Raw genomic sequence first — 24,530 nt, 5'->3', positions numbered from 1 at the left:
CCTGAGACGATTTCTGACAGTTTGTGCAGAAATTCATCGGTTGTGCAAACCTACAGTTTCATCAGTTGTCCGGGTGGCAGGTGAAGGAGTCAGATGTGGAGGTCCTGATCTGGCGTGGTTACACGTTGTCTGCAGTTGTGAGGCCAGTTGGACATACTGCCAAATTCTCTAAAACGACGTTGGAGGAGGCTTAATGTAGAGAAATTAACATAAAAATCTCTGACAACAGGTCGGGTGACATTCTTGGAGTCACCATGCAAATTGCATGCTTCCTCAAAACTTGAGACATAGATGGCATTGTGTTGTGGACAAAACTGCACATTTTAGAGTGGCCTCTTACTGTCCCCAGCACAAGGTGCACCTGTGTAATTATCATGCTGTTTAATCAGATTCTTGATATGCCACACCTGTCAGGTGGATGGATTATCTTGGCAAAAGAGATAAGCTCACTAACAGAGACGTAAACAAATTTGTGCACAACATTTGAGCTGTTTGTGCATATGTGACATTTCTGATATACTTTATTTCAGCTCATGAAACATGGGACCAACACTTTACATGTTGCCTTTATATTTTTGTTCAGTGACATTTTCAAGTTAGAATCATAAAACACGGGACGAGATGTTGAAACTGTCCATTGTGCCAATAGATGGTATGCACTCACATGAGATTTGCCGTGAAGTTGACAGAGTGGCATGGGAGGTTTATTTCTTAGACTGGTTTAAGATGTCAATTTTGGGACACATCCTCAGTAGTGTGCCTTCGAATCAGTGGGTGTTTCGGCCTTTAATCACTAAACACCCTCATCAAAGGTGGCCAGCTAAAGGGTGATCAAGCCTTAGCTTGTGTCCCATGCCCAATTAAGATTTCCCACGGGACTATGCAAGGCAGGGGCGTCCTCTTCCCTGAGCCAGCCCTACAGCTGACCGCATACCTCATATGCCCTCCTCAAGTTGGAGGGATCTGAATTGGGTTCTCAGGTGGGGGTGGGGGTGGGGGGGGGGGGGTCATGAAGTTATAGCCCAGCAAGGGTCCTTCCGTTTGATCCAGATCCACTGGCTGCCTCTTTCAGCTGCTTGAGAAACTGCTCTGACGGTCTGCCGCAGAGCCTGTCCATGGATTCCAAGTTCTTTCAGCAACCTGATGGTGGAAGAAGCCACGAATCCTCTGCATCCCACTTCAACTGGCCAGACTTTTGCATTCCAGCCACGCTGAGTTGCGTCTGCTGCCAACTCTGTGTAACGCAGTTTCTTACGCTCGTAGGCCCCTTCAACAGAGTTTTCCCACGGGACTGTGAGCTCTATGATGTACACAGCCTTTCGTGAAGCGGACCAGAGTACCATGTCTGGCCTAAGGTTGGTAGAAGCAATCTCAGGTGGAAAAATGAGTTGCTGGCCAATATCGACAAGCATCTTCCAGTCCCGGGCCATGCCTAGGTGTCCAGTTTCTGGCTTTGTAGGAGGATGCTTGGGCTTTTTCTGTCCCTCCCGGATGAATGTTGTTGTTTTGACGGGATTGCTTGTTTTTGGAGGTAATGAATTGGTTGCACTCCTCTTGGTCTCAAGTGCTGCAGCCAGGCTCTTGAGGACCTGATTGTGCCTCCAGGTGTAGCGGCCTTGTGAGAGGCTGGTCTTGCAACCTGTCATTATATGCCTGAGAGTCGCTGGAGCTGGGCAGAGGGGGCAGGTCGGGTCCTCGCCATACCATTGATGTAGGTTTTTTGGTGATGGAAGCACATCATAAACAGCTCTTATGATGAAGCTGATGTTGCTTGCCTCCATTTGCCAAAGCTCACTCCAGTTGATCTTTCTCCTCTCCAGGCCTTCCCACCGCGTCCATTGCCCTTGTTTAGCAAGAGAGACAGCCTTTGCACTTCTTGCAGTCTCCTCCTGTCTGCGCACCTCCTCGACCACCAGCTTCCTGCGTTCAGATGTTGTTGCATTATGGAACGTTGGTTTGCTTGCTGCCAGGCCAAAGCCTCCTCTTCCATGCTGGATATTCCCCACAATGTCTTGGTGTCTCAGGGCTGATATTGCTTGCTGCACAGCCTTGGATGATGTCCATTTCCGTCCAGTTTGTAGGGGAGGTGCAGCCTTGCTAATGGTCTGGTCTTTGGAGTCCTTCAATGTCATCTGAAGTCTTACTTTAGAGCACTTGTACTCCTCCGTTAGACTTGTAAGAGGTAGTTCAAGGACCCCTTTGCCATAAAGGCCGATGTTACTCAGGCATCGTGGGACACCCAGCCATTTCTTCACGTATGAGGTAATGGTTCGCTCCATCTTCTCCACTGTTGTTATTGGGACCTCATAGACGGTGAGTGGCCACATTACCCGGGGGAGAAGTCCAAACTGTAGGCACCAAAGCTTGTTGATGTTCTCAAGTCCGTCGGCGATATCCTGTCTTACTTGCTGCACTTGATCTTTATCTCGGAGGCTTTCGTTGTACCATCTACCCAGGCTCTTGACGGGTTGCTCAGACACCGTTGGTATCGGGTCATCTCCAATGCAGAACCTCAAATCTTTAAGCTGTCCCTTGACTATGGAGATGCTTCGAGATTTGCTTGGCTTGATTTTCATCCGGGCCCACTTGATGTTAGCCTGCAGTTTTGCAAGTAGCCGCCTGGTGCATGCTGCAGTGGTGGTCAGTGTAGTCATGTCATCCATGTATGCTCGGATAGGTGGGAGACGGAGCCCTTCCTTAGTTCTCTCACCGCCGACCACCCATCTCGATGCCCTGATGATGACTTCCATGGCCATAGTGAAGGCCAGAGGTGAAATTGTACAGCCTGCCATTATGCCCACTTCCAAGCGCTGCCATGTTGTTGTGAAGTCAGGTGTTGTGAAACACAATTGCAGGTCTTGGAAATAGGCCTTTACCAGTGTAGTGATGGGTTCTGGTACGTGGAAAAAGTTGAAGGATTCCCAAAGGAGTTCATGGGGAACTGAGCCAAAGGCATTGGCCAGGTCGAGGAAGATGACATAGAGGTCTCTCTTGTCTTTCTTAGCTGTTTGGATCTGGTGCCAAATCATACTAGTATGTTCCAGGCAACCAGAGAAACCAGGAATGCCTGCTTTCTGTACAGATGTATCAATGTACTTGTTCCTTTCCAGGTAAGTGGACAGCCTCTGTGCTATTATACTGAAAAAGATCTTCCCTTCAACGTTGAGAAGGGAGATTGGTCGGAATTGACTGATGTCTGTCGCATCCTTCTCTTTCGGGATTAGCACACCACCAGCCCTTCGCCATGCCTTTGGTATTATTTCCTTCTGCCACACTATCCTCATGAGCCTCCAAAGAAAGCGTAGAACATCCGGGGCGTTCTTGTAGAGCTTATATGGTACTCCATTAGGCCCAGGAGCCGAGGCCGCTCTTGCTCGTCGGACAACGTTCTCTACTTCCTTCCATTTTGGAGGGTCAGTGTCCAGATTGAATTCTGGTGGTTGAATAGGTGGGATGTCATGTGGGATGATTATCTGCTCATGCTTTTTCGTGTCCTGGTGGACCTTTTCCAGATGTTCTTCCAGTTCTGGCTTTGGAGTTTTTAGGATTCCGCACTTTTCCTTTGCGAAGAGGTCTTTGACAAACTTAAAGGGTTTTTTATAGAACCGTGTTCTTGAGTGTTCCTTCTTCCTACGAAGTTTCCTTAAGTTTTCCGCTCTTCGCAAGGTTGCCAGCCGACATTTGATGTCTGCTTGGAGTAGCATGAGACCTTCTCTCTCTGCATCAGAGGCCTTCTTCCACTGCTTTCTCAGCTGCCTTCTCTCTCTGACAAGTATCTCGATCTCTTGCTGCCTCCTAGATTTGGCTGGCGCGGGTGGTGTCTTGCCACTTCTCCTTTCGTTTACTCCAAAGCGCTCTTCTCCGTAGTGGTAGATAATGTCTCCCATCCTTTCAAGCTTTTTCTCTGCTGTTCCTACCTGTTGTTCCAAGATTTTTGTCAGGTCGTTGTTGATTGTTTCCCACTCTCTCTTTTCAACAGCTTGGGGCCACTTCACACTCGGTCTGTGCCCTTTGACCTTTTCCTCTTTTAGAGGTCTCTGTGGTTGGGTGAGTTCATCCACCGGCATTTCTGTGCTTGTGTTATCCTCCTCCGTTACAGGGGTGCTGATGCTCTGCGAACTTTGGTTTGCGTCCCGTCGCTGTGCGTCATTCGACTGATTTGACTGGCTGCTTCGTAAGAAGTACTGGTCAATGCGAGGTCCCTGTCTCTGCTCTACCAAGCACCTTTTCCTCCCTTGATGGATCCTTAACCCCCTTGCCGATGTTACTCTCTCCCAACCACAGCTGCACACCTGAAGTGTGTGTCCTGCTGCTGTTATGGTTGTCTCATGTGCTGTGTTCCTACTCGTAGTCGTTTCCATTCCTGGGTCCGTAGCCGTGTGATCAGTCGTTGAGCCATCTTGCGCCCCAGCTCTCGCAGGCTCTAGGGGTATGTTCCTTTGTTGACTTTCAGTAGCACTTAGCGGGTGTCTCCAACATACTGAAGCAGCGTCGGAGACTGCCAACATGGGTAGCTAGCCCATTACAGCCCCATTGGGGTCTATTCCCTCCGGTCAGCTGTCTCTCCAAGCTGTCACACAGACTTTCCTATGTTGTCAGCTGTCCTTTCACAGCAGTCACTGGACAAGTCCAGATATTCAGAATCATAAAACACGGGACGAGATGTTGAAACTGTCCAAAGTTAAACATAACTTTGCAACTATTATTTATTCCCACACTGAATAAGTAAGTAGCTTTGCACGAGCCTCGTCTTATGAGAGGCCAGAACAGCTCATAGGATCCTGCTCCTGTTTCTGTAGTGTGAGGTAGCTTGATGTACAAGTAATAACTTCCAATGTATCTGACATCTCTAGTCTCTTCTAGAATTACTAATTATAAAACTGGGTCAATGAATTACATTATACTTCAGATCCCCACAGTTTCTACACAGATCAGAACATGCCCTTTCAGTTATGATGTAACTTATACAGTTGAAGTTGGAAGTTTACATACGGTACACTTAGGTTGGTTAAAACTCGTTTTTCCACCACTCCACAAATTTATTGTTAACAAACTATAGTTTTGGCACGTTGGTTCGGACATCTACTTTGTGCATGACACAAGTAATTTTTCCAACAATTGTTTACAGACAGATTATTTCACTTATAATATCCATATCAACATCTCCTGCACTGCTCAAATGCTACTACAACCTCTGTGCTGTGTACAAGCCTGTGAATAGAATGTGTCTGACGATATGGTGGAAAGACTACTGTATTTATTTCATTTTTACATTTGCGTTTTACTAAGAAAAGGCTATGTTTTTAGTAGTATGTGTTATATGTGTTAAGTAGTATGTGTTCAGGAAGTGGAAATTAGTCTAAGCTATAAGAAGTTTGTTAATGGATATTTATATTTTGTGTTTTAAGTTATCATTTCAGTTTTACTTGGTGTTATCACTATTACACACTGTTACACACTTATCACTGTTACACACTATCACAATTCCAGTGGGTCACAAGTTTACATACACCAAGTTGACTGTGACTTTAAACAGCTTGTACCTTGTACAAGCTTGTGAAAGGCTACCTGAAATGTTTGACCCAAGTTAAACAATTTCAAGGCAATGCTACCAAATACTAATTGAGTGTATGTAAACTTCTGACCCACTGGGAATGTGATGAAAGAAATAAAAGCTGAAATAAACCATTCTACTATTATTCTGACAATTCACTTTCTTAAAATAAAGTGGTGATCCTAACTGACCTAAGACAGGGAAATTTTACGAGGATTAAATGTCAGGAATTGTGGAAAACTGAGTTTAAATGTATTTGGCAAAGGTGTATGTAAACTTCCGACTTCAACTGTATGTTGAACAATTTACAAAAAAACTCTTAGAATTGATATTCTGGTGCCTCTTGTGAAATTCAAAAAATGTATTTCTGATCTTGTAAATGTTAACTGTGATTGTTTTTCTTAAGGTGTATATGTATTGTGTCTGTGTAGTTGTGCATACAGTGACAAGAAAAAGTATGTGAACCTTTTGGAATTACCTGGATTTCTACATAAATTGGTCATGAAATTTGATCTGATCTTCATCTAAGTCACAACAATAGACAAACAGTCTCCTTAAACTAAGCCTGAGCTAATGACTTCTCAAAAAGCTAATTGGATTCAGGAGTCAGCTAACCTAGAGTCCAATCAATGAGACGAGATTGGAGATATTGGTTAGAGCTGCCTTGCCCTATAAAAAACACTCACAAAGTTTGAGTTTGCTATTCACAAGAAGCTTTGCCTTATATGAACCCTGCCTTGAACAAAAGAGATCTCAGAAGACATAAGATTAAGAATTGTTGACTTGCATAAAGCTGGAAAGGGTTACAAAAGTATCTCTAAAAGCCTTGATGTTCATCAGTCTACGGTAAGACAAATTGTCTATAAATGGATCAAATTCAGCACTGTTGCTACTCTCCCTAGGAGTGGCCATCCTGCAAAGATGACTGCAAGAGCACAGAGCAGAATGCGCAATGATGTTCAGAAGAATCCTAGAGTTCCAGGTAATGACTTACAGAAATCTCTGGAACATGCTAACATCTCTGACGAGTCTACGATACATAAAACACTAAACAAGAATGGTGTTCTTGGGAGGACACCACGGAAGAAGCCACTGCTGTACAAAACAACCATTGCTCAATGTTGGAAGCTTGCAAAAGAGCACCTGGATGTTCCACAGCGTGACTGGCAAAATATTCTGTGGACAGATTAAACTAAAGTTGAGTTGTTTGGAAGGAACACACAACACTATGTGTGGAGAAAAAAAGGCACAGCACACCAACATCAAAACCTCATCCCAACTTTAAAGTATGGTGGTGAGAGCATCATGGTTTGGGGCTGCTTTGTCGCCTGCTTTGGGCCTGGACAGCTTGCTATCATAAACGGAAAAATTAATTCCTAAGTTTATTAACATTTTGCAGAAGAATGTAAGGCTATCTGTCCGCCAATTGAAGCTCAACAGAAGTTGGGTGATGCAACAAGACAACGACCCAAAACACAGAAGTAAATCAACAACAGAATGGCTTCAACAGAAGAAAATACGCTTTCTGGAGTGGCCCAGTCAGAGTCCTGACCTCAACCCGATTGAGATACTGTGGCATGACCTCAAGAGAGCGCTTCACACCAGACATCCCGAGAATATTGCTGAACTGAAACAGTTTTGTAAAGAGGAATGGTCCAAAATTCCTCCTGACCATTTTGCAGGTCTGAGCCGCAACTACAGAAAACGTTTGGTTGAGGTTATTGCTGCCAAAGGAGGGTCAACCAGTTATTAAATCCAAGGGTTCACCTACTTTTTCCACCCTGCACTGTGAATGTTTACATGGTGTGTTCAATAAAGACATGAAAATAATTGTTTGTGTTAAAAGTTTAAGCATACTGTGTTTGTCTATTGTTGTGACCTAGATGAAGACCAGTTCACATTTAATGACCAATTTATGCAGAAATCCAGGTAATTCCAAAGGGTTCACACTTTTCCTTGCCACTGTATATGTTTATTTCTTTGTAATGAAAACAGGGCTCTACTGCAAATGAGACCTTGGTCTCAGTTGATCCTGTTTAAATAAAATTATTATTTTTTAAAGTACACCCAGCTGGACGCTAGTCTATCATAGGACTTTATCTCCTTAATGCTGAGTGCCAAGCAGACACTCATCAGGTACAATTTTTACAGCATTTCATATAACTCGGTTGGGGATCAAACTTCCAATCTCAGGGCAGACACTAACCACAAGGTCACCGGTGAATGATAAAAGATGTCGAACTACTATTTATCTAATTTCCTTGACTGACAAAACAAAATCTGAGGGAGTTGTAGGTAGGTAGTTCTGATGACCTCTGATCTCCTGTGGCGTGTGTTGAGAGCTAAGGCAAAACACAGTTCCTGTCATTTGTTTCTGGTCCTAATGGCCATGGCTAGCGCTGATAATACTTCTTGAATATGTTTGTGTGTGAGATAACAGGTCAACAACCAAAACTGTGGGGGGGCTGTCCTTACTTTTGTTCTCCCAGTTCAGTCGTTCTATCTCCTTCTGTAGCTGGTCACGCTCCATAGTTGTAGTGTTCAGACTCTTTTTCAACTTGTCTACTTCAGTGGCCCTGGTATTTAGACTATTCTGTAGCTGGTCTCTCTCTGTAGTCCTGGTATTTAGACTATTCTGTAGCTGGTCTCTCTCTGTAGTCCTGGTATTTAGACTATTCTGTAGCTGGTCTCTCTCTGTGGTCCTGGTATTTAGACTATTCTGTAGCTGGTCTCTCTCTGTAGTCCTGGTATTTAGACTATTCTGTAGCTGGTCTCGCTCTGCAGTTGCATCTGTAAAATGGAAAAGTCAATCAAAATGTGTAACTATCACAACATTGACTACAAATGTTTAATAAAAAACCATTAACTTACAGGAATCCCACAGGCCTATGATGACAGCCAGTAGAACACACACTGCAGCAACTCTGGATGGTCTCCTCCACCACTGAAAATGTACTGAAAAACAAGTTATTAAAGTCAGATCTTTGGTAATGTGTTAATGTGTTTTACTGTATCATCAGTGTTTAATTTGAGCTGGATTCTGTGGGAACAGGATCTGGCACCTCTCAGTTTGGACTGATGCATTCCAGAACCTATTTGGCTGGATCCGCTGCCTCTCATGGCATTAAAAATAGTTACAATTTGCAGTGTAAAAAAATCATAATTAAAGCGATCAAAGTTATTTGGAGTTTTCTCATCGTCAATTCTCCTGCCCCCTAAAAAAAATGCAATGTGAAAATGTAGATTTTCAGCCCGCACCTGAAAAAGGGAACTGTAGGTAGAGGCAGGTATCCTCAATATTAACGGGCCCTGTATTTAGGGGTAAGGTAGAGGCAGGCAGCCTTGAGGTTACAGTGTTGTGCCTATAACCAAAAGGTTGCAGGTTTGAATACCGGAGCGGACAAGGTGAAAAATATGTTGTGCCCTTGAACAAGGCACTTCATCCTAATTGCTACAGGGGCGTTGTACGTTGGAGACATTGTGATCATTGTAAAGAAGTCACACCCATCCCACTGGCGTTAGAAGTTCAGAGAGAGAAAGTTTAGACTATATAGAAATAATTACGCTTAAATTATCATGAAATGATGAGGATTTCTATCCTCTAACAGGAGGAAACGTAGAATAGTAGTCAAAGATAATGTACCGTTACATCCCATGCTGACACATCCATTATGATTACTAAAGTATATATATATTTTTTCCACCTTTATTTAACCAGGTAGGCTAGTGGAGAACAAGTTCTCATTTGCAACTTGCCACCTGGCCAAGATGAAGCATAGTAGTTCGACACATACAACAACACAGTTACACATGGAATAAACAAAACATACAGTCAATAATACAGTAGGAAAAAAAGTATATACAGTGAGTGCAAATGTGGTAAGATAAGGGAGTTAAGGCAATAAATAGGCCATGGTGGCGAAGTAATTACAATATAGCAATTAAACACTGGAATGGTAGATGTGCAAAAGATGGATGTGCAAGTAGAGATACCGGGGTACAAAGGAGCAAGATAAACAAATAAATACAGTATGGGGATGAGGTAGTTGGATGGGCTTTTTACAGATGGGCTATGTCCAGGTGCAGTGATCTGAGAGCTGCTCTGACAGCTGGTGCTTAAATCTAGTGAGGGAGATAGGAGTCTCCAGCTTCAGTGATTTTTGCAGTTTGCTCCAGTCATTGGCAGCCGAGAACTGGAAGGAAAGGTGACCAAACGAGGAATTGGCTTTGGGGGTGACCAGTGAGATATACCTGCTGGAGCGCGTGTTACGAGTGGGTGCTGCTATGGTGACCAGCGAGCAGAGATAAGGCAGGGTATTACCTAGCAGAGACTTGTAGATAACCTGTAGCCAGTGGGTTTGGTGACGAGTATGAAGCGAGGGCCAGCCAACGAGAGCATATAGGTCGCAGTGGTGGGTAGTGTATAGGGCTTTTGTGACAAAACGGATGGCACTGTGATAGACTGCATCCAATTTGTTGAGTAGAGTGTTGGAGGCTATTTATAGATGACAACGACGAAGTCAAGGATCGGTAGGATGGTCAGTTTTACGAGGGTATGTTTGGCAGCATGAGTGAAGGATGCTCTGTTGCAAATTAGGATGCCGGTTCTAGATTTAATTTTGGATTGGAGATGCTTAATGTGGGTATGGAAGGAGAGTTTACAGTCTAGCCTGACACCTAGGTATTTGTAGTTATCCACGTATTCTAAGTCAGAGCCGTCCAGAGTATTGATGCTGGATGGGCGGGCAGGTGCGGGCAATGATCGGTTGAAGAGCATGCATTTAGTTTTACTTGCATTTAAGAGCAGTTGGAGGCCACGGAAGGAGTGTTGTATGGCATTGAAGCTCGTCTGGAGGTTAGTTAACACAGTGTCCAAAGAAGTGCAAGAAGTATACAGAATGGTGTCGTCTGCGTAGAGGTGGATCAGAGAATCACCAGCAGAAAGAGCGACATCATTGATGTATACAGGGAAAAGAGTCACCCATATAGAGACTGCCAGAGGCCCGGACAACAGGCCCTCCGATTTGACACACTGAACTCTATCAGAGAAGGAGTTGGTGAACCAGGCGAGGCAATCATTTGAGAAACCAAGGCTGTTGAGTTAGCCAATAAGAATGTGGTGATTGACAAGAGTCGAAAGCCTTGGCCAGGTCGATGAACACGGCTGCACAGTAATGTGTTTTGTCGATGGCGGTTATGATATCGTTAAGGACTTTGAGCGTGGCTGAGGTGCACACATAACCAGCTCTGAAACCAGATTGCATAGCGGAGAAGGTACGGTGGGATTCGAAATGGTCGGTAATCTGTTTGTTAACTTGGCTTTTGAAGACCTTAGAAAGGCAGGGTAGGATAGATATAGGTCTGTAGCAGTTTGGGTCTAGAGTGTCTCCCCCTTTGAAGAGGGGGATGACCGCGGCAGCTTTCCAATCTTTGGGGATCTCAGACGATACGAAAGAGAGGTTGAAGAGGCTAGTAATAGGGGTTGCAACAGTTTCGGCAGATAATTTTAGAAAGAGAGGATCCAGATTGTCCAGCCCGGCTGATTTGTAGGGGTCCAGATTTTGCAAGCTCTTTCAGAACATGAGCTATCTGAATTTAGGTGAAGGAGAAATGATGGGGGCTTGGGCGGGTTGCTGTGGAGGGTGCCTCGCAGTTGACCGGGGTAGGGGTAGCCAGGTGGAAAGCATGGCCAGCCGTAGAGAAATGCTTATTGAAATTCTCAATCATAGTGGATTTATCGGTGATAAGTGTTTCCTAGCCTCAGAGCAGTGGGTAGCTGGGGGGAGGTGCTCTTATTCTCCATGGACTTTACAGTGTCCCAGAACTTTGAGTTTGTACTGCAGGGTGCAAATTTCTGTTTGAAAAAGCTAGCCTTAGCTTTCCTAACTGCCTGTGTATATTGGTTCCTAACTTCCCTGAAAAGTTGCATATCACGGGAGCTATTCGATGCTAATGGAGAATGCCACAGGATGTTTTTGTGCTGGTCAAGGGCTAACAGGTCTGGAGTGAACCAAGGGCTATATCCATTCCTGGTTCTACATTTTTTGAATGGAGCATGCTTATTTAAGATGGTGAGGAAGGCACTTTTAAAGAATAACCAGGCATCCTCTACTGACGGGATGAGGTCAATGTCATTCCAGGATACCCCGGCCAGGTCGATTAGAAAGGCCTGTTCGCTGAAGTATTTTAGGGAGCGTTTGACACTGATAAGGGGTGATCGGTTGATCGCAGACCCATTACGGATGCAGGCAATGAGGCAGTGATCGCTGAGATCTTGGTTGAAAACAGCAGAGGTGTATTTGGAGGGCGAGTTAGTTAGAATGATATCTATGAGGGTGCCCGTGTTTACGGATTTGGGGTTGTACCTGGTAGGTTCATTGATAAATTGTGTGAGATTGAGGGCATCAAGCTTAGATTGTAGGATGGCCGGGGTGTTAAGCATGTCCCAGTTTAGGTCACCTAGCAGCATGAGCTCAGAAGATAGATGCGGGGGCAATCAATTCACATATGGTGTCGAGGGCACAGCTGGGGGCAGAGGGTGGTCTATAGCAAGTGGCAACGGTGAGAGACTTGTTTCTGGAAAGGTGAATTTTTAGAAGTAGAAGCTCGCATTGTTTGGGTACAGACCTGGATAGTAAGACAGAACTCTGCAGGCTATCTTTGCAGTAGATTGCAACACCGCCACCTTTGGCAGTTCTATCTTGGCAGAACATTTAATAGTTAGGGATGAAAATGTCAGGGTTTTTGGTGGTTTTCCTAAACCAGGATTCAGACACGGCTAAGACATCCGGGTTGGCAGAGTGTGCTAAAGCAGTGAGTAAAACAAACTTAGGGAGTAGGCTTCTAATGTTAACATGCATGAAACCAAGGCTTTTACGGTTGCAGAACTTAACAAATGAGAGCACCTGGGGAGTGGGAGTGGAGCTAGGCACGGCAGGTTCTGGATTAACCTCCACATCACCAGAGGAGGAGTAGGATAAGGGTACGGTTAAATGCTATAAGAACTGGCCGTCTCGCACGTTCGGAACAGAGAGTAAAATGAGGGGGTTTCTGGGCACGATAGCATAGATTCAAGGCATAATGTACAGATAAAGGTAAGGTAGGATGTGATTACATTGGAGGTAAACCTAGGCATTGAGTAATGAAGAGAGTGATATAGTCTCCAGAGACGTTTAAACCAGGTGATGTAATAGCATATGTAGGAGGTTATTTGATATCTAGTTAAAATCATAAACTTTGACACCAAACATAATACTTTAGTAGAGTAATTCCTTACCTGTGGTGAGGGTTGTTGACACCAGTTGACTTTTCTTTCCATCTTCCAGCACAGTGCAGACAGTGATAGAGTACTGAGTACCACGTTGCAGGTCAGAGAGACTGATGCTGTGTGAAGACGTGGTAGTGATGTGTGGTTCTGTCCCTGGCCACTGGTAGGAGATCTGGTAATGATGTTGGCTTTGGTCCAATCCTGGTGGCTGGCTCCAGCTAACAGCAGCTGATGTGGTGTCCACTGAGTCAACAGTCAGCTGGTCTGGAGCAGGAAGTACTAGGGGAAAATACATTATTGTCAGTGCTACAGTTGTTATGGCTGCAGGGGGCGTATTGAAAAACCGGAAAATATGTGCCCATTTTCAAACGGCCTCTTACTCAATTTTTGCTCGTACAATATGCATACTATTATTACTATTGGATAGAAAACAGTCTCTAGTTTCTAAAACCGTTTGAATTATTTCTCTAAGTGGAACAGAACTCTTTTTACAGCCCATTTCCTATCCGGAAGTGAGATTTCCAAAATCGATGTCTTTCTTCAAGAGCTTGTCTATAAAAGGCCATGTCACTTAGGACTGTAGAAACACGTCATACGCCTTCCCCTGGGTGTCATGCGGAAGTGAGAGCAGAAATGACTTGATTATCTCTTCCTGGGATTGAACACAACCTCTTGGAGTGAGAGTTGCGCACTTTATTTTTTTTTCTGGGCGCGAAGTAGGACCTGGACTCGGCTCCTGGAAAACTTTTGTTAAAGGTGAATATGATCTCCGGCTTAGAATAGTTGTAATGAAGTAGAAAAGGCTGCTTGCAATTCTTTTAGATCTGGGAAGAAATAAGTTAAAAACAGACGTCACACAACAGAAGTTGGATTTGTAAAGTAACACAAATGAAGGGTGTCTGCTATATTCATTTAGTAGGATTTGTAAAGTAACACAAATGAAGGGTGTCTACTATATTCATTTAGTAGGATTTGTAAAGTAACACAAATGAAGGGTGTCTGCTATATTCATTTAGTAGGATTTGTAAAGTAACACAAATGAAGGGTGTCTACTATATTCATTTAGTAGGATTTGTAAAGTAACACAAATGAAGGGTGTCTGCTATATTAATTTAGTAGGATTTGTAAAGTAACACAAATGAAGGGTTTCTGCTATATTAATTTAGTAGGATTTGTAAAGTAACACAAATGAAGGGTGTCTGCTATATTAATTTAGTAGGATTTGTAAAGTAACACAAATGAAGGGTGTCTGCTATATTAATTTAGTAGGATTTGTAAAGTAACACAAATGAAGGGTTTCTGCTAGATTCATTTAGTAGGATTTGTAAAGTAACACAAATGAAGGGTTTCTGCTATATTAATTTAGTAAGGGTGCTGTCCTGCTGACAGATTGTTGCCACACCAAAGAAAAATAAATATGAATGAAAAGAATGTTGTAATTCTAGATCCCTCCACAATAAATAGTGTTTTACACTGTACTACTGATAAAGTTAAAACAAGCAGAGGCAGATCAACTCCTTGACATAATGACTCACAGGAATGGAAGAAAGCCTGAATTCAGACACTGTATTATAAACAACGTTTAATGATTTCAGCACCAAACTACATGATGAGATCTGGGGAATTCACCATCATACATTTATCATCAGGGAAGATACTGGACCTTCACATCCCATGCTGACTGTTACGGGTTTCGGTTCTGTTACGAGTTTCAGTTTCTCTGTCCATTTAGAGGTTGACTAGATTGGGCGCTCTGACTGGAGTCAGTATTTGTTACAACTGTGCTGGCCCCGCTGGTATTTAAGAGCTGCTGGCCCCGCTGGTATTTAAGAGCCGCTGGCCCCGCTGGTATTTAAGAGCCGTTGGCCCCGCTGGTATTTAAGAGCCGCTGGCCCCGCTGGTATTTAAGAGCCGCTGGCCCCGCTGGTATTTAAGAGCCGCTGGCCCCGCTGGTATTTAAGAGCCGCTGGCCCCGCTGGGATTTAAGAGCCGCTGGCCCCGCTGGGATTTAAGAGCCGCTGGCCCCGCTGGTATTTAAGAGCCGCTGGCCCCGCTGGTATTTAAGAGCCGCTGGCCCCGCTGGTATTTAAGAGCCGCTGGCCCCGCTGGTATTTAAGAGCCGCTGGCCCCGCTGGTATTTAAGAGCCGCTGGCCCCGCTGGTATTTAAGAGCCGCTGGCCCCGCTGGTATTTAAGAGCCGCTGGCCCCGCTGGTATTTAAGAGCCGCTGGCCCCGCTGGTATTTAAGAGCCGCTGGCCCCGCTGGTATTTAAGAGCCGCTGGCCCCGCTGGTATTTAAGAGCCGCTGGCCCCGCTGGTATTTAAGAGCCGCTGGCCCCGCTGGTATTTAAGAGCCGCTGGCCCCGCTGGTAATTAAGAGCCGCTGGTCCCGCTGGTATTTAAGAGCCGCTGGTCCCGCTGGTATTTAAGAGCCGCTGGTCCCGCTGGTATTTAAGAGCCGCTGGTCCCGCTGGTATTTAAGAGCCGCTGGTCCTGCTGGTATTTAAGAGCCGCTGGTCCTGCTGGTATTTAAGAGCCGCTGGCCCCGCTGGTATTTAAGAGCCGCTGGCCCCGCTGGTATTTAAGAGCCACTGGCCCCGCTGGTATTTAAGAGCCGCTGGCCCCGCTGGTATTTAAGAGCCGCTGGCCCCGCTGGTAATTAAGAGCTGCTGGTCCTGCTGGTATTTAAGAGCCGCTGGCCCTGCTGGTATTTAGGAGCTGCTGGCCCTGCTGGTATTTAAGAGCCGCTGGCCCCGCTGGTATTTAAGAGCCGCTGGCCCTGCTGGTATTTAAGAGCTGCTGGCCCTGCTGGTATTTAAGAGCTGCTGGTTCAGTGCATCAGATGGAGATGTATGGAGACCTACACCTCATGTTAGGGTGGACACGGCATTTAGCCAGAAACTCCTGTTTATTTAACTCCATATCGTTTTTACTCCAGATCCTGAGTTGGTGTTTGCTTATCTGAGACAAACCTTAGTGGGCATCCATGGTGGGTGGCTTTTAGAACCCCTTACTAGTGGCTTTGCCATCTTTCAGTGGGAACCCCCATGGTGCCTTTCAGAATCCTTTTTGAAACCTTTTCTGGTTGTTTTTGGTTGTTGAAGCGATTATCTTGTTTGTTCAATTTTCGGGGAGCGATGACATTGTGTTTGTCTTTGGGGAATGTAAAACTGACACATCCATTATGATTTGTTAATTTACATTAGTCATTTTCATAACTAGTCAAAGTTTTGCACCAGACATCAAACTTAAGTAGGGTACTTCCTTACCTGTTGTGAGGGTTGTTGACACCAGTTTGCTTTGCTTTCCATTTTCCAGCACAGTGCAGACAGCGACAGAGTACTGAGTACCACCTTGCAGGTCAGAGAGAGTGATGCTGGGTGAAGATGTGGTAGTGATGTGTGGTTTTGTCCCTGGACACTGGTAGGAGATCTGGTAATGATGTTGGGTTTGGTTCAATCCTGGTGGCTGGTTCCAGCTAACAGCAGCTGATGTGGTGTCCACTGAGTCAACAGTCAGCTGGTCTGGAGCAGGAAGTACTAAAGGAAAATAGAATATTGTCAGGGCTACAGTTTAACTCCAGAAATAAAATGAAGGAAGAAAAGTAGAATAGCAGTCGTAAAGTTGAAAAGGCTGCCTGCAATTCCTTTAGATATGGGAAGGAATAAGCTAAAAACGTAAGTCACACAACAGAAGTTGGATTTGTAAAGTAACACAAATGAAGGGTTTCTGCTATATTCATTTAGTAATGGTGTTGTCCCGCTGCCTGGAAAAGGTGAATTTTTAGAAGTAGAAGCTCGCATTGTTTGGTACAGACCTGGATAGTAAGACAGAACTCTGCAGGTTATCTTTGTAGTAGATTGAAACACCGCCGCCTTTGGCAGTTCTATCTTGGCAGAACATTTTATAGTTAGGGATGAAAATGTCAGGGTTTTTGGTGGTTTTCCTAAGCCAGGATTCAGACACGGCTAAGACATCCGGGTTGGCAGAGTGTGCTAAAGCAGTGAGTAAAACAAACTTAGGGAGGAGGCTTCTAATGTTAACATGCATGAAACCAAGGCTTTTACGGTTGCAGAACTTAACAAATGAGAGCACCTGGGGAGTGGGAGAGGAGCTAGGCACGGCAGGTTCTGGATTAACCTCCACATCACCAGAGGAGGAGTAGGATAAGGGTACGGTTAAATGCTATAAGAACTGGCCGTCTAGCACGTTCGGAACAGAGAGTAAAATGAGGGGGTTTCTGGGCACGATAGCATAGATTCAAGGCATAATGTACAGACAAAGGTAAGGTAGGATGTGATTACATTGGAGGTAAACCTAGGCATTGAGTAATGAAGAGAGTGATATAGTCTCTAGAGACGTTTAAACCAGGTGATGTAATCGCATATGTAGGAGGTTATTTTGATATCTAGTTAAAATCATAAACTTTGACACCAAACATAATACTTTAGTAGGGTAATTCCTTACTTGTTGTGAGGGTTGTTGACACCAGTTGACTTTGCTTTCCATTTTCCAGCACAGTGCAGACAGTGACGGAGAACTGAGTACCACATTGCAGGTCAGAGAGAGTGATGCTGTGTGAAGATGTGGTAGCGATGTGTGGTTCTGTCCCTGGACACTGGTAGGAGATCTGGTAATGATGTTGGGTTTGGTCCAATCCTGGTGGCTGGCTCCAGCTAACAGCAGCTGATGTGGTGTCCACTGAGTCAACAGTCAGCTGGTCTGGAGCAGGAAGTACTAGGGGAAAATACTTTATTGTCAGTGTTACAGTTTAACTCTAGAAATATACTACAGAAGGGAAAGTAGAATAGTTGTAATGAAGTAGAACAGGCTGCTTGCAATTCTTTTAGATCTGGGAAGAAATAAGTTAAAAACAGACGTCACACAACAGAAGTTGGATTTGTAAAGTAACACAAATGAAGGGTGTCTGCTATATTCATTTAGTAGGATTTGTAAAGTAACACAAATGAAGGGTTTCTGCTATATTCATTTAGTAGGATTTGTAAAGTAACACAAATGAAGGGTGTCTGCTATATTCATTTAGTAGGATTTGTAAAGTAACACAAATGAAGGGTGTTTGCTATATTCATTTAGTAGGATTTGTAAAGTAACACAAATGAAGGGTTTCTGCTATATTAATTTAGTAAGGGTGCTGTCCTGCTGACAGATTGTTGCCACACCAAAGAAAAATAAATATGAATGAAAAGAATGATGTAATTCTAGATCCCTCCACAATAAATAGTGTTTTACACTGTACTACTGATAAAGTTAAAACAAGCAGAGGCAGATCAACTCCTTGACATAATGACTCACAGGAAGGGAAGAAAGCCTGAATTCAGACACGGTATTATAAACAACGTTTAATGATTTCAGCACCAAACTACATGATGAGATCTGGGGAATTCACCATCATATATTTCTCATCAGGGAAGATACTGGACCTTCACATCCCATGCTGACTGTTACGAGTTTCAGTTTCTCTATCCATTTAGAGGTTGACTAGGTTGGGCGCTCTGACTGGAGTCACCTCGTTAGTCAGTATGTGTTACAGCTGTGCTGGCCCCGCTGTTATTTAAGAGCCGCTGGCCCCGCTGTTATTTAAGAGCCGCTGGCCCCGCTGTTATTTAAGAGCCGCTGGCCCCGCTGTTATTTAAGAGCCGCTGGCCCCGCTGTTATTTAAGAGCCGCTGGCCCCGCTGTTATTTAAGAGCCGCTGGCCCCGCTGTTATTTAAGAGCCGCTGGCCCCGCTGGTATTTAAGAGCTGCTGGCCCTGCTGGTATTTAAGAGCTGCTGGTTCAGTGCATCAGATGGAGATGTTGGGAGACCTACACCTCATGTTAGGGTGGCCACAGCATTTAGCCAGAAACTTCTGTTTATTTAACTCCATATCCTTTTTACTCCAGATCCTGAGTTGGTGTTTGCTTATCTGAGACAAACCTTAGTGGGCATCCATGGTGGGTGGCTTTTAGAACCCCTTACTAGTGGCTTTGCCATCTTTCAGTGGGAACCCCCATGGTGCCTTTCAGAATCCTTTTCTGGTTGTTTTTGGTTGTTGAAGCGATTATCTTGTTTGTTCAATTTTCGGGGAGCGGTAAAACTGACACATCCATTATGATTTGTTAATTTACATTAGTCATTTTCATAACTAGTCAAAGTTTTGCACCAGACATCATACTTAAGAAGGGTAATTCCTTACCTGTGGTGAAGGTTGTTGACACCAGTTTGCTTTGCTTTCCATTTTCCATCACAGTGCAGACAGTGACAGAGTACTGAGTACCACGTTGCAGGTCAGAGAGAGTGATGCTGTGTGAAGACGTGGTAGTGATGTGTGGTTCTGTCCCTGGACAGTGGTAGGAGATCTGGTAATGATGTTGGGTTTGGTCCAATCCTGGTGGCTGGTTCCAGCTAACAGCAGCTGATGTGGTGTCCACTGAGTCAACAGTCAGCTGGTCTGGAACAGGAAGTACTAAGGGAAAATACATTACTGTCAGTGCTATAGTTTAACTCCAGAAATAAAATGCAGGAAGAAAAGTAGAAAAGGCTGCTTGCAATTCCTTTAGATCTGGGAAGAAATAAACAGGAGTCACAACAGAAGTTTAGGGGGTTCTGCTGTATGGCGCTGCGCCGCTGCCAGATTGTTGCCGCCACACCAATTTTTTTAATAATAATTAAAAGAATGCTGTGATTATAAATCCTCTCCACAATAACAAAGTGTTTAATACTGCACTACTGATAAAGTTAAAACAAGCAGAGGCAGATCAACTCCTTGACATAATGACTCACAGGAATTGGAAGCAAGCAGTAATTCAAATATTATGAAAAACGTTTAATGATTTCAGCACCAAACTGCATGATGAGATCTGTGGAATTAACCATCATATATTTCTCATCAGTGAAGATAGTGTACCATAACATCCCATGCTGATACATCGATTATGATTAGTTAAATTACATAAGTATATTTTCTTTTTATTAAAATGATTAAAGCAGGGTACTTACTTGTGGTGAGGGTTGTTGACACCAGTTCACTTTGCTTTCCATTTTCCAGCTCAGTGCAGACAGTGACGGAGTACTGAGAACCACATTGCAGGTCAGAGAGAGTGATGCTGTGTGAAGACGTGGTAGTGATGTGTGGTTTTGTCCCTGAACAGTGGTAAGAGATCTGGTAATGATGTTGGCTTTGGTCCAATCCTGGTGGCTGGCTCCAGCTAACAGCAGCTGATGTGGATTCCACTGAATCAACAGTCAGCTGGTCTGGAGCAGTGGGTACTAAGGGAAAATACATTATTGTTAGTGCAGCTTCAGTTTAACTCCAGAAATATATCACAGGAGGAAAAGTAGTCAAAGTAGGACAATCCTTTTGATGTGGGAAGAAATAAACTAAAAACAGAAGTCACATTCATTACAAAACAGCTTCTGTTGTAACAAAAATTAAGTTTGTTATATTCATTAATTAATATAAATGAAAAGAATGTTGTAATTCTAAATCCTCTCCACAATAAATAGTGTTTTACACTGTACTACTGATAAAGTTAAAACAAGCAGAGGCAGATCAACTCCTTGATAGAATGACTCACAGGAAGGGAAGAAAGCCTGAATTCAGACACTGTATTATAAACAACTGTAACCCTCTCACCACAGGCTCAGATAAATCAATCCAGTAAGTATGGTGAAACGGACACTTAGTATATAATAAACCTGGTATGACTTAACTTGCTAGGGAAAAACCAGAGACCAGGGTTCTTACCTACAGATAGAATGGTTATATAGAAAATAATGAATGATACACTTCCATTCAATCTGCAATACACATGACACCATACAATTTTAAAACAGGACTAAACCTAAACCTGGGTAGTAAACTGAAAATGTTAGTTGGCGCCGTTGGAGCTCAAAAAAACACTAGGCTAACCCCACAGTTACTCATGGTTTCGCAGAAACCCGTTGAAACCAACAGTTCCAATGCTGTTACCTATTTATAATCCAATTCAACGAAGCCCTCAAATTCCCTCAGACCAAACCGTCCTCTCCAGCTCCCGATTCGACAAACCCAAGCTAGCTGCCGAAGCGTCTGGAACCTTTGTTAATCCAGCCAAGCAGCAAGCGAATCGAGATGACTCTCTCGCTAAAATATTAAACTATAAATTTTATTTTGTTAAGGTGAGGAAAGTAGAGTTCAGTTAAACGCAATTCGAGGAAAAAACAAAGTACACAAAACGTCTTCCCGCTTCACATGAGCAGCATCTTCTTCTTCTATGGTATAATGGCGTTTGCAACAATTTGATGTGCATTCTGCCACCTACTGTGCGGGTGAACGACATTCCCCAAAAAAGGAACTCATGTGGGTAAAAATACATCGAATATCATGCAAACTATCAAAAAAATATAAATAATAATTAACTAAACAAAATCAACCTGCTTTTCTGTGAAAAAACAAATTCTTATCATGTTCCTACACAGGCTCAAAAGTAAGGTGACCAGATTTCTGAAATGAAAATCGGGGACATTTCCAATTTGGCGGTCAATATATCATTAAAATATCAAATGTTATTATCTATGAAATAAAAATGGGGGACAATTCCAGTTTCATGTATTTAGTCTAACAGGCACACTGTGATAGGGAAAACAACTATATTACAGAAACACTACAGACAAGACATAACTGTCCGATCTGAACAACCATTCAGTGGTCCTGGTAGAATAAGAGCATAAGAGAACATGAGCAAAATTGAAAAAACAGGCAATAGTATATGTGGAAAAACTTACTTAACAACATAATAAAGAAATAAGACGATGATGTGATTAGTAACTACATAATATACTTATACCAACCTAATCTGTATATTTCTCAGAAGAATGTATCTTATTCAGGATTGCTCTGTCTTTGGCCAGCTTCTCCATGAACTCCTGGCAGGGGAGGTTGAAGTTTGTCTTCACAATAAGCATGGCCTTGATGGTAGGAACAGTGAACATATTTCTTGCTGCTGTCCAAAAATCATTCATTTGGGAGAACACTCTCTCGACTGGTGCATTACTTCCAGGTAAGCACATGACAACAGATGCTAATCTAGCCAGGTTAGTGTGTGGGATGTCATTCTCTTTGAAGTGGGTAACCACCGTGCTCCATCTCTGACTAAGCGGTGTCTCAGATGTTTTCCATTCTTCAAAAGATTCCATCCTTTAGGAACTTTTGCAGGCCAGTAACCTCATCAAACAATGCATCCTCACAGATGTGCTGCCATCATATATCTTACAATAGCTGACTACTATTGGCAGCAGCTTTACATGTCCATGATTGGACACATCAATGGACAGGGACACAAATTCAACCTGGTCTAGGTCCTGTGGTTGCCCATGGTGCTAACATGTTACACACTATAGTGTCACATTTTGTCCTAGCACATGTAAACTTTGGCTCATAAAGCTTCCGTGTCAGTTGTGCTGTGCAGTCCATAGATCTGTAACTATGATTGTGTCGCATAGTGTGGTATGCAAAGACACCCTGCTGCACAGCTAAATCATATTCTTCTTGGGAAGGCACTACCTTCTTGAAGATTGTGGTGACAGAGGGCATTCCAACACAGGCAATCAGAGAGGCTTTATGCTTTTTCGTCTGTTGACTGTCGTTCTTTTGACTGTCGTTCTTCCCCCGCTGCCAATTGAAAAAGAGGAAATTCAAAGGGTGCAGCTAACCATTCTATCGTCTTGACCTGAGCTTATAAATGGAAATTCTCTCATGTCATTAAAATGGCATTTCCACTTCTTGGAAAGAGCCATTGTACCTCCTCTGTCTGCTCTTCTTACTCTCTTAACTTTTTCTTCTGCTCCAATCTTTCTCCTCCTCTTTTCTTCACTCGTCTTCCTTCTTTTTCTTCCTTTCCTTCTCTATACCTTTCCACCTCACTCTTCTACACTCTCCTCGCTTCACTCTTTTTACTCCCTTCATTTTTCCTTCCTCTCCAATCTTTAATAATAAATAGTACACTATTAGATAAAATAATTTGGTTAACTGATTCCCATTGCTTGCCTCATTTTTGTATTTTATCTCAAAAACATTGTTTGGAATAATAAATTGGCAGGCTCTGTAATCATATCTTTACCTTTCCTCCTCTCTCTTTCACTCTTCCTATCCAGTCTTCCTCCTCTCCTTCCTCTCCACTCTAACAGAAAACATTATGTTAATGTTATCCATGAAAATTTCTAAATATATTTTCACACTACTTATTATAATGCCAAACCATTAAAATTGTCATCTACAAATAAATATTCTCATAATTAATTGTGCATTCATTTAATATAATCATATTTTCAAAATAGCCCGTCCACTGCATGTTTACATGTGAACGTTTTTTAACCTAGCTAACGTTACCATGACAGTAACGTTAGCAAGCCAACCTAGCTAGATTAATTTAGTCGACATTGCTAATGTTTGCTAGCATAACCTATTTAAAACCTTATAGAGCAGATCATCTATCTATATAATATAACATTATAACATCACTAGCTAGTATCTCAAACAATTGTAACTTACCTGGCTTGAAAAGACGTTTGTGGTGATGTTGTGGATTCACTTGACACTTGCTAACTTCTGGCCGAGTTTTCCACAAAAGTTTTCTCTAAAACTAGCGCGAGCAAGTAGTTAGTAGAAGAAGAAGAAGAGTGAATGAAGCTGCTATAGAGAGCAGCCCCCTCTGCTGGACAAAACAAGCACAACGCGATTGAGACGTCAACCGGTAGGCTCTGCTGCCCGGTCTTTCTTGCCACGTGAAATATTATTTCACTTTGCAGTCTGTTTTTAATGCACTGTTAAAAACGGGGACATTTCCGGGGACAGCTCCAGCCGGAGACAGGCCACCAAAAACGGGGACGTCTGGTCACCCTACTCAAAAGACTCCTGTGAAGGCGGGACATTTTCTATCGGCAACAGTCCTTGCAGTGCTTCTGCCCTGAAGTCTTTGAACCCCAAAAACTTATTGGCTGCAGATATAATGATGTCCAGCTTCTTGGACTTCTTAGACACTTGTGCTGTACAATCAATCACTGTGGCTACAAATGCCACAAAATTCACTTTCTTCACAATGAGTGTATCCAGATAACTCGACTGTCTTAAAACACTAGCAACTGGTTGCACTGCATCCATCGGCTTATTGCAACATGGTTGCCTCTTACCCCTTTGATTTTCTTCACCGCCTCCACAGAGCAAATCTGCTGCACATCCCTGATCTTTGACACCTCAACCTCCTTCACCCGAACAGGTCACTCAAGGAAGCCCGGAGTATGATCCCCACCACAGTTTAAACATTTTCCATTGACAGATTCTTCAATACCATACTTCTCCTATCTGCAAACATTTGGCACATGACCGTTTTCCCACACTGTAATGGTTTGAACACAAATGCTCTCGCCGTACACCTCACATATCCAAGCTTCACATGTTCAGGTAGTCTCGTCAAACAACAATAATATCTATAGGCTTGTCTCCTTCCTTCCATTTACCATACGGATCAGGCGACATGCACTGTCCACTCCTGTGATTTTCTGACTAAGGTACTCGTCATCTATATCCAACGAGACTCCAGCTACAACTCCTTTGGCAGGCGCCCTGCTCCGAAGATCAATACACATTTCTTCTGATGTGGACAATTGTCCCAGAACCAGTGCACACTTCTTCATCAACACAATGAACCAAAACAAGGGCACTTCTAGTCAC

The 24,530-nt window shown here is 43.4% G+C and overlaps 1 protein-coding gene across 1 annotated transcript in view; it reads right to left on the bottom strand.

Annotated features, from left to right (window-relative positions):
• Nucleotides 1-23,436, bottom strand: part of LOC129842094 (fibronectin-like) — a 28,534-nt gene extending 5,098 nt beyond the window's left edge. The window contains exons 1-8 of the mRNA XM_055910491.1: nt 23,352-23,436; nt 19,820-20,089; nt 19,017-19,286; nt 17,288-17,557; nt 16,090-16,359; nt 12,831-13,100; nt 8,426-8,509; nt 8,030-8,344 (exon numbers count right to left, since the gene is read on the bottom strand). Of these exons, the coding sequence (XP_055766466.1) occupies nt 8,030-8,344; nt 8,426-8,509; nt 12,831-13,100; nt 16,090-16,359; nt 17,288-17,557; nt 19,017-19,065 (1,258 nt within the window). The 5' untranslated portion in view covers nt 19,066-19,286; nt 19,820-20,089; nt 23,352-23,436. The remainder of the gene's footprint in view (nt 1-8,029; nt 8,345-8,425; nt 8,510-12,830; nt 13,101-16,089; nt 16,360-17,287; nt 17,558-19,016; nt 19,287-19,819; nt 20,090-23,351) is intronic.
• Nucleotides 23,437-24,530: the final 1,094 nt, after the last annotated feature.

The sequence above is a fragment of the Salvelinus fontinalis genome, unplaced genomic scaffold (assembly GCF_029448725.1).
Source record: "Salvelinus fontinalis isolate EN_2023a unplaced genomic scaffold, ASM2944872v1 scaffold_0011, whole genome shotgun sequence".
Classification (NCBI taxonomy): Eukaryota; Metazoa; Chordata; class Actinopteri; order Salmoniformes; family Salmonidae; genus Salvelinus; species Salvelinus fontinalis.
Note: the sequence above shows the minus strand (reverse complement) of the source record. Positions and strands in the feature narration are given on the sequence as shown.